At 34.9% G+C, this 13,568-nt stretch overlaps 1 protein-coding gene across 1 annotated transcript in view; it reads left to right on the top strand.

Annotated features, from left to right (window-relative positions):
- Window positions 1-13,568, top strand: part of PARD3B (par-3 family cell polarity regulator beta) — a 948,153-nt gene that overhangs the window by 509,776 nt on the left and 424,809 nt on the right. The window contains exons 6-9 of the mRNA XM_011369686.2: window positions 2,735-2,821; window positions 8,344-8,469; window positions 10,653-11,011; window positions 13,369-13,508. Of these exons, the coding sequence (XP_011367988.1) occupies window positions 2,735-2,821; window positions 8,344-8,469; window positions 10,653-11,011; window positions 13,369-13,508 (712 nt within the window). The remainder of the gene's footprint in view (window positions 1-2,734; window positions 2,822-8,343; window positions 8,470-10,652; window positions 11,012-13,368; window positions 13,509-13,568) is intronic.

Here is a 13,568-nt window from a genome sequence, read left to right as displayed (position 1 = left end):
CTTGGCCACCTCCAAATAAATGTGTACATATCCTGCTCTCTGGTCCCTGAATTCTATTCTGTAGTTTACCTAAACAAATACCATTAATAACATATTTTCACATTGTAGTAAAATCTCACTTTATGAGATATTTTGTGAGCCCTACTTGCTCTGTTTGTCTTCCATGAATGGTGTTTATACAGAGATTTCTACTGAACTCCATCAATTATATATAACACTGAGATTCTTTTTACATTTAAAATAAATAAAAATATATGGACTAGTCTCTGTGGATTCCTCTTTTAAAATGCTTTTCTTTCCATTTTGAAACAAATAATGGATAACAATTTTAAAAGAGCATGGCGAAACATGGTCTGTATAAGACTTATAATGCTTGTCTATATTAAATAGATTTAATTCTCTGTGTCTTCATATTACAATCAACAAAATTGAAAGTCTTTTATGTTCTTTTATGGAATAATATTTTCATGATAGAATTTAACAGTTGACAGATATCCTTCTAGCCAAAGAATTGTGCTGTCTCATAAAAGTTATTCTGAAATTTGAAAAAGGAAATCTTATAAAGTAGTAATGAACCTTAAAAATACACCCCCCAAAAGTTTTAGTATTTTGAAAGAAGATTGATTTTATATTCACTTAATAAATCTCATAATCTATTACTTTAATAGATTATGAGATTTATTAAGTGAATATAAAAATATAGGATTGATAATTACTAAAGAGTAGCTATTGGTTTGATACATACAACACATTATGTTTTACATGAGGGGTTTTGAGTGGAATAGGGAAATACTTGCAAAATAAAAAAATATGAGAATCCCTAAAGCCATCCTAAAAATTCTTAAGCTAAAACCTTAAAGTCTATACTAGACTAAACACTTATATTCCAAAAGTCTCTTATAATACATGTGAGTGCTGTCTATCAGCATGTGGATACTTAATACATTTATTAGGAAAGGTAAGTGTTATGATCTAAGTGCAAAACTATAAAAATACATCATAAGGTAGAAATAATAAAGTTTCAATGGTTAACAAGATTTTAGTCTCTGTTTTTAAAAGCCTTTAAAACAGTACTGTAACCCTAGAATATGAATGTTTTGGGTTTAGTCTTCCTCAAATACCTTCAAATGCATTATAAATCTATTATTATGTTAAAAAGATTGCTTTGTAGTCCATTTAAAGCTATATAACATTCTCTGCCCACCAAACATTTTATATTCAAGACTTACAATGTATACATATATATAGTATTTCATATACATATATTCATATAATATCTATATTCTCACACAGAAAGTATGGAGAATAATCTGTTTTATCCCATGATATTTTCACTTTAAGATTTATTTTCTTTCTAACCTTTATTTCAGTCACCTGACACAACCTGCTTGACTGAACAAGTTTTAAATATATCAGCAATATTTGAGCAAAACTCATTTAAAATTTATTACCAGATTTGAAATTTCATCCCATTCCACAAATGTTGGAAACTGACATGCTCCTTTTCGCAGTTCTTAATGATAACAGGTTTGCAATGAAAACATTAAAAATAAGCCTAATCTGCTGATGAGAATATATTAAATGTATTTATTTTAGATTGCTGGTAATTTAGAGAATACTTCATGCAGAGTGACTTCATCAGGCATTTTGCTTTCTTAATGCTATTCTCAACTTTCCAGCAAGAAGCCAAATTTCACCATTTTCAATTTGTAGCAGAAAAGCATTTGTAGCAGCTGTAGCTCTTAATTTGACATCTAGTTTCAGGTCATTTTAATGTAAATAGGAAACAATGGAGACCTACTTACAATTTCCACAACAGGGATGTTTGCTTCAACTTTTTCATTTTTCCTCTGGCAATTTTATTTTCTCTCCCTGGGATTAAAGGAGCCGATAATTGTTCACAGTTATTATTTTTCATCTTTATAAAAATGTGTTAGTTCCACTCTTTATTACTCAAAAGCTCCCAATGTCTTGTATATTTCAGTCATACACACTATCTATTAATGTTTCTAGCTCATCCTTTCCTTAATCTGGAGTAGGTTAGGCAGGTCAGGCTTTCTATTTCTTTTTGTAATATATTTTCTCCAGGCTTTGCAACTTCTTTTTCTACCTCAAAAAAGAAAAAAAAAAAAAAAACACAAGAGGTGAAAATTTGGAATTGTTCCATTGAATACAACCTATGCTTTATTGAAAGGCAACTTTAAATTTTGATTTTATAGTGCTTTGAACATGCTCGCATATATTACCAACTGTGGTTTCGCAGTTGTTGTAAAATGTAATTCTGTGCTTTTTCTAATAAATACATATTTTATTTTTCCTCTATTTTGGGGGGAAAAAGCCTACTTTATGATTAAGCATAAATGTGCTTAGTTTCATGTATTTTATCATCTGTACACTAATTTTCAAGTGTGTCTCAATGAGAAGAAATTTTATTTTTGTGTATATGCTTTTAAATATGTTGATTTATGTAGATTAAGTTAAGTAGGAAGTTATTTTTGTAGGTAGTCATTTCCATTTGTTCCTCTTCTAGGAGAAAAAATAAGAAATCAAATAGTCTTTGAAACATTTTATTTCCTGGATCTTCCGAACGTATCAGCAAATCATGTACTCTTTTGATTTCATCTCTGTTGTTAAATTTACAGCAGTTGATATAATCCTAACATTTATTTTTTAATGTGCTTCATCTGTTTTTTTAGCAAAGACTCATCTGTGCTCTTATTTTTTTCTGCCCCAGTGATATGACAAGAACAGTGGAGATTTCTGGGGAAGGAGGCCCCTTGGGAATACATGTAGTGCCCTTCTTTTCATCTCTGAGTGGAAGGTAAGATGTTTTTCTTACATCAGAGGCTCATTCTAATGAAAAAAATTGACTGCAGTTCATTTTCCCAGACATTTTTCAGAAGAGGATTAAGTGTGTATCTTTGTTATTCAGGTGGACACCTCAAGGTAATACTTCCGTTGGCCACTTATGTGTTAGAGATGAAATAAAATCATTTACTTCTAGGAAGAAAAGGAAATGAAAAAAAATCAATCACAGTTTCTGCGTTTACAATTAATTATGAAGTACTTTTTTAAAGTATTCTTATCAGTAATACGTAGTAAACAGAATCTTAGGAAAGATTTTAACATATTGTTAGATGAATATTGCAACTGAATTTTTTAGTGTTCTAAAATATACTTCACCCAGTGAATATAGTAATTCTAAGTTGATACTTCCTGATATTCCTCAGGTGTATAGAATTTAAAATAATAAATAGTATAATGTAAATAGCTATATCAAAAGCTATTTTCATTTTGATTATTTTTAGCTATAGTAGCAAAATGCCATCATGCTATTTATTTTTTCTAAAATAAAATGTCAATTAAAAATAATTTACCACATCCTTTTGAAATGTCATAGACATTATATTGCTAACTTTATACTGGTGAATGGTAATTTAGATTGTCTCAACATTTATTGAAATTCATGTCTACCTAACTGGATACTGATGAAAATTAAAGTGTGTGCCTGAGAGTTAATAGTAACACTATTATAAAAACCCTACAAAATTAGTATTAGATATTATGTCACTTTTTAAGTAAGATAACTGCTGTTAGCATTAGATCGATATTGACAAAGACTTTCAGAGACTTAAAAGAAAATCAGTTCCTCACTCATATGACATGATTTTAATTAGTTTGCTAAATTTGTTTTTGTAAATGCATCATTGAAAAGGCACTACACCTTATTTTAGCTTAGGGGATCAAAGACCGGAAAAGTCCATTGATTTTCTCATGGTCACATGAAACCCAGATCTACGAACTTGCTCTCACTCCATTGCTCTTTCTAAAAAAAAAAAGTTCCCAAAGGCTATATAGTATTAATTTACTGGTTCTGAATATTTATTCAATTCAGTCTGCCATATAGCGGGAAGAGCAGATTTAGTCATGATATTTTGGTTGGCATCATTTTCAGCAGGTAGCCATCTGCTACCTGTAATTGCAAAGTCATCACCTTTTTTTTGCAAATAACATCTGATGCCAAGCTGTTGCTGGAATGAATGTTCCTTAAAAGGAAATTAACTGAAAAGCTAGTGGCTCTTATTGTCTCATTTCCTGTATGTGTTAATAAGCGTATTTATAAATGTTATGGGTGATGGCACAGGACAACTGAGGTTGTTTTTGATAGACGAGGAGAGTATTTACCCAGTTGTCCTGAGAAATTATAATGGGTTTTGGCAGAAGTGGACTGATAGAGCTTTGTGAAGTACCAGAGCAGTTAAATTATCAGGACTTTGGCTTAACAAAGCTGGAATAGAACACAAGATCACCCCAATTTCCAAAACATGAAGAAATATACAATGTGACAGTCACCATACTTCATTTTCAATAGTTTGGAAAACAAGTCGACCTTATGGACCAGAAATCGCCTCTCTCACTTCAAATGAGAGAAACACACTAGAATTTATTGATTTCCTCCCTTCTCCTTCCTAGTTCTGATGTCTAGCATAAGTCTTGTAGAATAGTAGAAAAAGTGTTGGGCTTGGATTCAGAACAATTGGGTTTGAATCTCAATGTTCTCTTTTTAATAACCTTGAACAAGCCTCCTAAATTCACCTCTTATGAATACCTATTTCACATCAAGGTTGTGGGAATTAAATGACATTAAAAATGTGAAAGCTCCTTGTAAAACACACACCATATGAATGTGAAAATTATCAGTATTATTATTTTGGCTAAAACAGAAAAGCTTAGTTCAACAATGAACTTTTATAAGTTCATGGTCAACTGTTCAGTAACTTGGTGAAATAGTTGTATAATTTTTTTTGCTATCCACTAGTATTATAGAAAGGAAATTTAATTAAAAAACATAAAAAATAATATGGAAGTGGAGACATGAGCCAATAAAAGTTAAGAAGTAATGAGTACAGGCTGAAACAGCACACTTAACTCAACCCATGTGTCTAGATGCAACTGCGTGTAGAGCGTGTCAGACAAGTGTCTGGCTTTATAATGCCATATGTTTTCACTGTGTGAGTGGGGGTAGGGTGAGTTAAGGTCATAGTGGTATACTTAGTTCTTAATTTCCGTCCACTTATTGGTTTGTGTCATTATTTTAAATTAGAATTTACATTTAATTATTTACTAGGACTACTGTAATTGGCTTTGTCTCCGTTTTTTTTTCTTTAAGAAAAATACTGCCACACCTGTTGTTGAATTAGAAACCTAATCTAGGTTAGAACACCCTGAATACAATCTAGCGGCTGTTATATTAGATAAAGCCTCAATAGATTCATTAGACATCACAGCACAGGGTGCTAAATGCTGCTTGTGTGGAGGGCCATTGGCTTGCACAGTAAAAACAAAACAAATACAAACAACTGAGCCCCTGCAAGTAAATAGCAACTTAATTTCATTTTTTAAAAGATCACTGTGGTTTTGATTTAGAATTAAAATTATGGCATCTAATTGTTTTACAGTAAATAAAAATAGTATACTTCAGTTCCATGGTAAAGACAGCTGAATATGAGAGAAAAGAGGGAAGGGATGGGTGAAGAATGACACATAATGGGAGAAAAGCAGATGTTTAGATAAAAATGCTAAGCTAGTAGAGTGGTCGAGACCATGTGATACAGTGGGAAGAACGTAAGGGAGAAGAGAGAGGGCGGGTTAATGCCTAAATGATTATCAGAAGACCAAGAAGCAGTTGTTACCCCTCTAATTCTGTGGGGCGGTTGATTGTAGCCTTCTTTATCACTGCTCATTAGTGCAAATTAACTGGTTCTTCTCGGTCTATAACCCCTTGATAGCATTTATCTTTAAATCCTGAGAAACTTGGTCTCACGTAAGACAGCTACTGGAGCCCCTCGGTGTGGGGCAAAGTGGATGAGAGATTCTTTTCTGAGCCTTCTCATACTGGTCTGGATGAAATCAAAGTAGAGGGAATCTGTTCCTTCCATGGAATAGAAAAGGCAAGAGGGGTTTGCCAGGGACCAAACTAATAAAATCAGTCAGTTTTACATTTTACCAAAATTACCTCTGACACATGGCTTTTACAGTTGGGCTTATTCTGTCAATAAATTTTTCATGGAAAGTTAGGTTATTTAGATCAGTGAGGTTCACAAAGCATATTCCAGCTGTATTATGCCAGCAAAATTGCAACCCAGTGGCCTGAAAGAATTAATTCATCTCCCAAAATGTGAAATTAAATCCTAGGGAGTAACATTACATGACTGATGATGTACTGAATTAAATTAAAGGAAGACTTGAATGCTTGTTAAAAAAATATCGCTTACATAAACTAGTTTATAACCACATGTGAGTCTCCTAATGGATCATGTTATTGTGAATCCACCATAACAAAAATCCAAAATGTGAACTATTAGAGAGTTGTTTAATTTAGGAAAGAAACCCTACTTTGTTCTATTTCTTTTTTTCTTTTTGCATGTCAAATAGTTCAATTTTTAATATTATATCAGAAGATTAAGGTAGGATTAGTATCTTAAAAATATTAATTTGAATCTAGGATCCTTTATCAAATAGCAGCTTTGGCCCCTTTTCTTTTCCACACAGAATATGATTAATTTACTGACCTACCAGAACTAGGAAATGAAGCATAACGCCTCACCACACATTGGTACCTGCGACCCTGAGCTTTCCCTGTAATGGGTGGTGTGACCATTTACTGTTCTCTCTCCTGTGTCTGCATACTGATTTCATTTAACATTTTCAAAGTACATATCTAAATATCAACCACGTGCCTCCCTTTTGCCATCTTGAGATGACATGAGCTCACTAAGCAAACTGCGGCCCTGGAGGCAGAAGCTCCGCTTCGTGGCTACTCCAAACAGGAAGATGGTTTTCTCCTACACTTTTATTAGAGACTGCCCTTTTTCCGTGGCCGACCCTATTATTCACGCATAAAATGTGCTCATATTTTATTTAGATATGAGATTTAATGCAAAGGGACTAGGTAATAGCACACGAAGCCTCTGTATGAAGGAGAATGACAAAGAAAAACAAGCGGACAAGGAAAGAGGAGGTGGCAGTTTCTCCACACCCAGCAAATTCCTCTCGGAGAGGATAACTGTTTTTCTTACTCAGGGATACAGCTAGGACCCTGACATGCCACAAGGAGAAGGGACATTGTTCAAATGAAAAATAACTAAAATATACACAAGTTTAATATCTTTTAGTTTTCAGTTTAGATACTATTGATATGTAACAGAGTCACACACACAATTTAAATCCCTATTTTCATGGCTGTAGTTTTCTTTCTCCTTTCCTTTTTACTCAACTCCCCACTTTCCTGACTTTAAGCCATAACTACAAGTCACCAGGAGCCTCCAAGTATGCTCTCTGAATCCAGACTTTTCCTGGTCGAAATTTCAGACAGCTCTTCCCAAAGCCCTGGCTTTATCATGTCACTGCCTTGCTCAGAAGCAGTGGGTGATGGGCACACCACCCCAACCTCATTGGATTAAGTCCATTAGCTAGTGTTCAAGGTCCCTCTGTGTGGCATTGGCTTCCCCACCCGGTGTTAGCTCCCCACACTGCTCTTCACACAAATCCACAGGGCCCATCCTGCCTCCTTTTAGATTCTCTCTCCTCCTATTCATTCAAATCCTACTTATTCTTCTGTTCCAGTTTAAATCTTACTTTTTCCCCATATCTTTCTTTGAAGAATCTAGCTTATTGGTATGTCCAGTTTTAAAGTTTCTGCTTTACTTGTCTGTATTGACCAGTTGTCCTCATCCAGCAACTCCTCCCTCTTGAGCTCACAGAAAATACTCAACACATACTTGATTCAGTGACACTAACAAATAGGACTGAACTTCCTTCTAAACCAAATAATAAAATCTGTGCTTAAATATTTGCTTCTTAAAATGCAAATTATTGGAACAGGTAGTAAGACTGCAAAAAAAAAAAAAAAAATTACAGCGAATACCTAATCCTCACCCATTATTGAACAGCAAGTTGCCCCCTTGGCATTAACTCAGATTACTTATTACAGCCCCTCTCTTGGGCATCACAGCTGACTGTAATAAGTAATCTTCGTGTCCTCGACTCCACTGAGCTACACTAGCCTTTTCTAAGTTTACTGCAAGCATTAGAAATGGGAGCGTAGATTTATGTACTCCGGGTTGCTGTTTATGCATATTTGTTTTGAAGAGATTTTCCTCTTTTAGTGACTTATGTTTTTTGCCTTTTTTTAAATTAAGAATTTAAATAACAAGCAGTTATATAAAGCATAATTTCTTTCATAAATAGAAATCAATACTTATTTCTGAATAGTTGCAAGTGGAGAAATAATTAGCATATTATTATTCAGTAATTCTATTTCAATCTAAATTTTGCATTTAGGATTCTAGGACTCTTCATCCGTGGCATTGAAGAAAATAGCAGGTCCAAACGGGAAGGACTATTTCATGAAAATGAATGTATAGTAAAAATCAACAATGTGGACCTCGTAGACAAAACCTTTGCTCAGTAAGCATTTTTTTTTTTACTGTTTTATTTACTTTATTGATCCCTAGAATACCTATAATCATTAATGAGCTTATTACGATCAAAATTCTGGGTAGAATTTCTGTCAGTTACCTTTGAATGACCCCAAAACATCCATTTTCAAATGCATCTTATGTTTTAGCACACTCAAAGGTGGCCTGCACATGTCCTTGACGGCCCCAGGAGTGGTGAACTGCAGAATATAGCAAGCCTTCCTGCCTGGTTATCTTTCTGGGGCATCAATAGATGGGTTTGTTTTTCTTGGGATACGGGTCAGTTAGACTGGTATTTAATGACTCTTTTCACAGACTGTTAGTTCAGCTTATTAATTAACTTACTTGGTGTCAGCAGTCTTTCTTAAACTAAATATCTGTGAGAGATGCCTGTGAGGTCTCACTGAATAATAGAAGCAAAGGGGAAAAATTAAAATACTCTCTCACAAGAAATCATTTCTTTCTGTGTAAAAATGTCATGAGAATAGGTTCGTATACCTAAGAATTAGACTATGTAGTAGTCTGCATATATTATTTAAATGTATGTTGGCATTTCGGTGGGGCTCTGGAGCAAGAGAATAAGTATGAATACTCCTTAGTAATGATCATCAACTTCTCATTTCTGACCAAAACAACACCTAATATATCTTCTCTGTGACCATTAGTTGTCAATATAGTGTGTGGCGGGGCGGGGGGCAGCGGTCATGGGTGAAAGGGCAGTGGTGGGCACTGCCTGCTTAAGTGTCAAAGGAAATGAAGGCTTAATAGTTTATTTCTGAAAATAATGAATAATAGATAAAATTATAATCATTATTAATGATGATATTTTTATATATCACTATACTTTTTACAAGGACTTGATAAGTATGCAAGGCACACATTATTATCCCTATTTTATAGAGATGGAAATTGGGGCTCATAAAATTTCAGGATGGAGTTAGTAGGGAGCAGAAACTGACTCATAATCAAGTATCCGACCAGAGGAGTTGGACTGTCTCTGTGAAGCCTCCTCCCTCCTCCACTAACAATGTGGAGGCAATTAAGTGCTTCAGTAAGGAGAGGAGGGGGAGCTCAGATGGCAGTTGGAATTATGATTCATTATTATTTCATGTGGCTGCTAGTAACAGAGACCTGAAATAAAAGTAGCTTAAACAACATTAGAATTTATTTTTTAAGGACTAAAAGTATGGAGGTGGCAGTCTAGAGTTGGTATGGCAGTTCAACCATCATCAGTCTGTCAGGCATCTTCCGTTTTTCTGCTTTACCACTCTGTTGTGTGGCTCTGACCTTTAAGTCATGCCATGGCCACAAGATGGCTGCTGATGTTCCCTTCATCATGTCTGAGTTTTAAGAGAAACCAAAGAACAAAAAAGTTTCTGTCCCCCAGCTTTTCTCTTCACTTACATCTCATTGGCAAGAAAGGCTGGGAAAGGTAGTTGTTTAACCTAGTCATAAAGCATTATGAAGCATGAGGAAGAAGGAGAGAAAATTAGAGGAAATTTGATGAAAAACACAAAGTGCTGAGACAAGAAAAAGTAAAAAATACAGGTACTCTATAGATAGAATAACCAGACTAACCGGTAGGGTGCTTATGGGATTAACAATCCACTGTAACATTCAGGACAGCCAACACACCTACCCAGTGTCTCTATGAAGAAACATTTATGTCAAAATCGAACTTTGGGAACACAACCCATGTTGAAGAAGACCTATTAGAATAAATCCTAAAAGTAAATGAATTGAAAATCTGATCAATAATAGAAAATGATTGTTTTCCATCTATAATTAAAGCTTGCTTCTATATTTTCTTCAGCATCATTTCTGGATAGGCCGAGAAATACTTAAAAGCTGCAGTTCGTTAGACAAGTTTCTTAATCTCTCTGAGCCTCAATTTCTTTATTTTGTAAAATAAGAGCTAATTATACCAATCTAATATGACCGTTAAGAAGATTAAGTGAAAGAATAATGCATGTGTAGTCTAGTGTGGGGACATCTAATGTGCAGGATATAAGAGATAACTTGTTAGCAAAGTCAAGATGGTAGTAATAGCGATGGTATCTCCTATGTAAGCTTATGCTACTAGGTGGCTCTTATTGCCATGATGCTGGAGAGCTTTAGAAGATGGCATGCTAGAATGAGGTATCATTATAAAGTTACTAACTCTCTTTCAAGTGCTCAAGATGTCTTCCGTCAGGCAATGAAAGCTCCAAGTGTGCTCCTCCATGTGCTTCCACCTCAAAACCGTGAGCAGTATGAAAAATCAGTCATCGGACCTCTGAACATTTTTAGTAACAATGACAGTGTTCTGAGAACAAAGCCTCCACCTTCTGTCCATGGAAAATCAGGAATAAAGACAATAAATCTCACAGGAACAAGCAGCCCTGAAGAAGATGCATCAACCTCCCTACAGCAAAGCAAGAGCCCTCGGGTGCCAAGACTCGGCAGAAAGCCACCCTCTCCCTCACTCTCCCCTCTCATGGGTTTCGGCAGCAAGAAAAATGCAAAGAAAATTAAGATTGACCTTAAGAAAGGTAATTATTAAATTATGCTTAATAGCATTCTATTGTTGTTACATGTAAAATTGGTTAAGAGAAATGCATTAAGGCTAATTTTGTTAATTCTCCCTTCATTTAATTGTATCAAAGAATAGATGTAAGTTTATACTTAGGTAACTTAAATTTCTTGAAATTGAAATACTTTTCTTTATCTTTTTTTCTGGGGAGTGTATTTGAAACAAAATTGATAAAGACGTGTTGGGGAATGGAAAAATCATTGCGAACTTGATAGAAGCAGGGCACTCCCGTATCACAACTTCATACTAACTAGGCACTAAAATTCAGTTGTCCCGATTTTGAGAAAGGTTAGTAATTTTTGAAACATCCTTACACAAGCTCAAAAAGCATATTGTTTCTGGTTCTGTAAGATCATTTTGGACCACCAAAAAACATATTCCTCAGAAAGCAAATATGTGATAATTAGTAATTTCACTAATTCAACATTGCAAACAATTTTTTAAAACATAATTCTAAAAGTACTTACAACCTTTTCTTTCTTTATCTTTTTCAACTTTTCTATCCATTTCACGTGCAGATCAGTGGGACTAGATCATGTGTGTACGTGCGAATTTATGCAATATTATTATACACATATAAGCATCCATGCACTTCTGTGCTTTTGTTTATTTTGTAACTTCTGATAATCCCTTCCTCCACTGCAAACCTTCTGCAATACTATATGATTTTCAAGACTCAGTTCAAAAGAAACCAAGATCTCAGAGATTCTTGTCTGAATTAATAGATAATTTAATGATCATAAGGTAGTTTTAGAATACTTATTAACATATATTAAAAGCAAATAATATATACCTTTAATAGATGTTATCTGAAAGATCCTCTGGTCAAAATTTTATCCCTCTATAAGAATTCTTTATTGGGAAGAAAATTTATTGAATAGGAGGCACAAATACTCCAGTGTTCTTAGCAATTAGGCTTTTTATATAAACGCATCAGTTTCATACACATTAGCCAGCTATGTATTGACATGAGGTTGAGTGCTTTGAGGACAGATAAGTCAAACGCAGATTGTGACCTTAAATATCTATCAGAGAGCCTTGAATGCAAAAATTTTAAAAAGTATGATATTGCAGCTGTACTTTGAGAAGATTAATCTGATAGCAAAAGATATAGTGAAGAAGAGACTAAACAACAGAGGACCAGTAAAGGGTGCATTGCGTCTGTCTAAATATAGTATGTATGCCTTAGTAGCTGACTGGATAGAAGAGAGAAGAGAGAGAGGAGTTATAGTTATTGCTGAGGATTTCAGCCAGAGTGGCTTGCACAGTGGAGATGCCATTGCTAGAAATCAGAAATGAGTATATTTGAAAGGTCAGACTCTGGACTGGAGAAAGGGTTCATAGTGAAGTTTGGAAAGCTGGTTAAATTATGTGCATGATGATATCTAGGAAGCTTACACCAGAGAGATTAGGGTCAACAATGACATTTAGGTGGCATCCATAGGGAGATGGTATTTGGAGCCTGGAGCTGGCCAACACAGAGTCTAGAGGACAGATTATTCCAGGACAGACCCTTGGGGAACATTTATGTTATTGTGGGAGAAAGACAGAAAATGACATATAATGTGATATCCGAGAGATAGAAAATAATCAGAAAATAAAGGTAACCGAATGGGGAGGTAATGTCAAGAAAAGTAACTGGCACGAAGTGTCAAAATTAGAGAAGAGGAAAGATCAAAAATGGGAAGATTTACTGATAGGGTCACGTGAGGTCATTGGTGATGGAAGACTGAAGAAGCAGTAAGATAGAGGTAAAGATTCTTTAGGCTATACAAATTGAGCATACCTTTAGAAAGAGTGAAAAATATATATACTTACAGAGAAAGCTTGGAGATACAAGAGAAGGGGACAGGAGCAGCAAGAGAGAGTGAAGGGACAGTGGAATACGGCACACAAGGAACTGAGACACAGGTAAAGAAGGGAGCCACAGGTTAGCTAACTGATTGAAACTCATGTCAGACGGCCTTTTGCCTGACAAAACTCATGTCAGATGGCCTTTTGCCTCTTATGGTTTACTGAGAAATCAATCTCCCGGGTGTATGGATAACATGTGGCATTTCTTCTAGGACCTTAATAAACGAAAGTGTTACACATCTGCACTGGGCCCTAAATTCACTTTGATACCATCATGGCCTGTCAGGAACTATAATCTGTATTTGAAACCAGAACAACCGAAGCATATTTAAAGTATTTGCTGGAATGTAAATATTTCACTTATTCTACATTAGTCTAAATTAGGTAGATTTTACTGTAAGATTAAATATAATGTTGTTCCTGCTTAAGGTGACCGTGCATTTTCCTGGTCTTCTATGCTAGGCCCTGAAGGACTTGGTTTCACTGTAGTTACCAGAGACTCTTCCATACATGGTCCTGGTCCCATTTTTGTAAAAAACATTTTACCAAAGGGAGCAGCAATAAAAGATGGCCGCCTACAATCAGGGGACAGAATTTTGGAGGTAAGAATTGGTATTGATATCATCAATAAAATGTTTACTGGTGTTTAAATAAGTATATAA

Source organism: Pteropus vampyrus, unplaced genomic scaffold (genome assembly GCF_000151845.1).
Source record: "Pteropus vampyrus isolate Shadow unplaced genomic scaffold, Pvam_2.0 Scaffold152, whole genome shotgun sequence".
NCBI lineage: Eukaryota > Metazoa > Chordata > Mammalia > Chiroptera > Pteropodidae > Pteropus > Pteropus vampyrus.
Note: the sequence above shows the minus strand (reverse complement) of the source record. Positions and strands in the feature narration are given on the sequence as shown.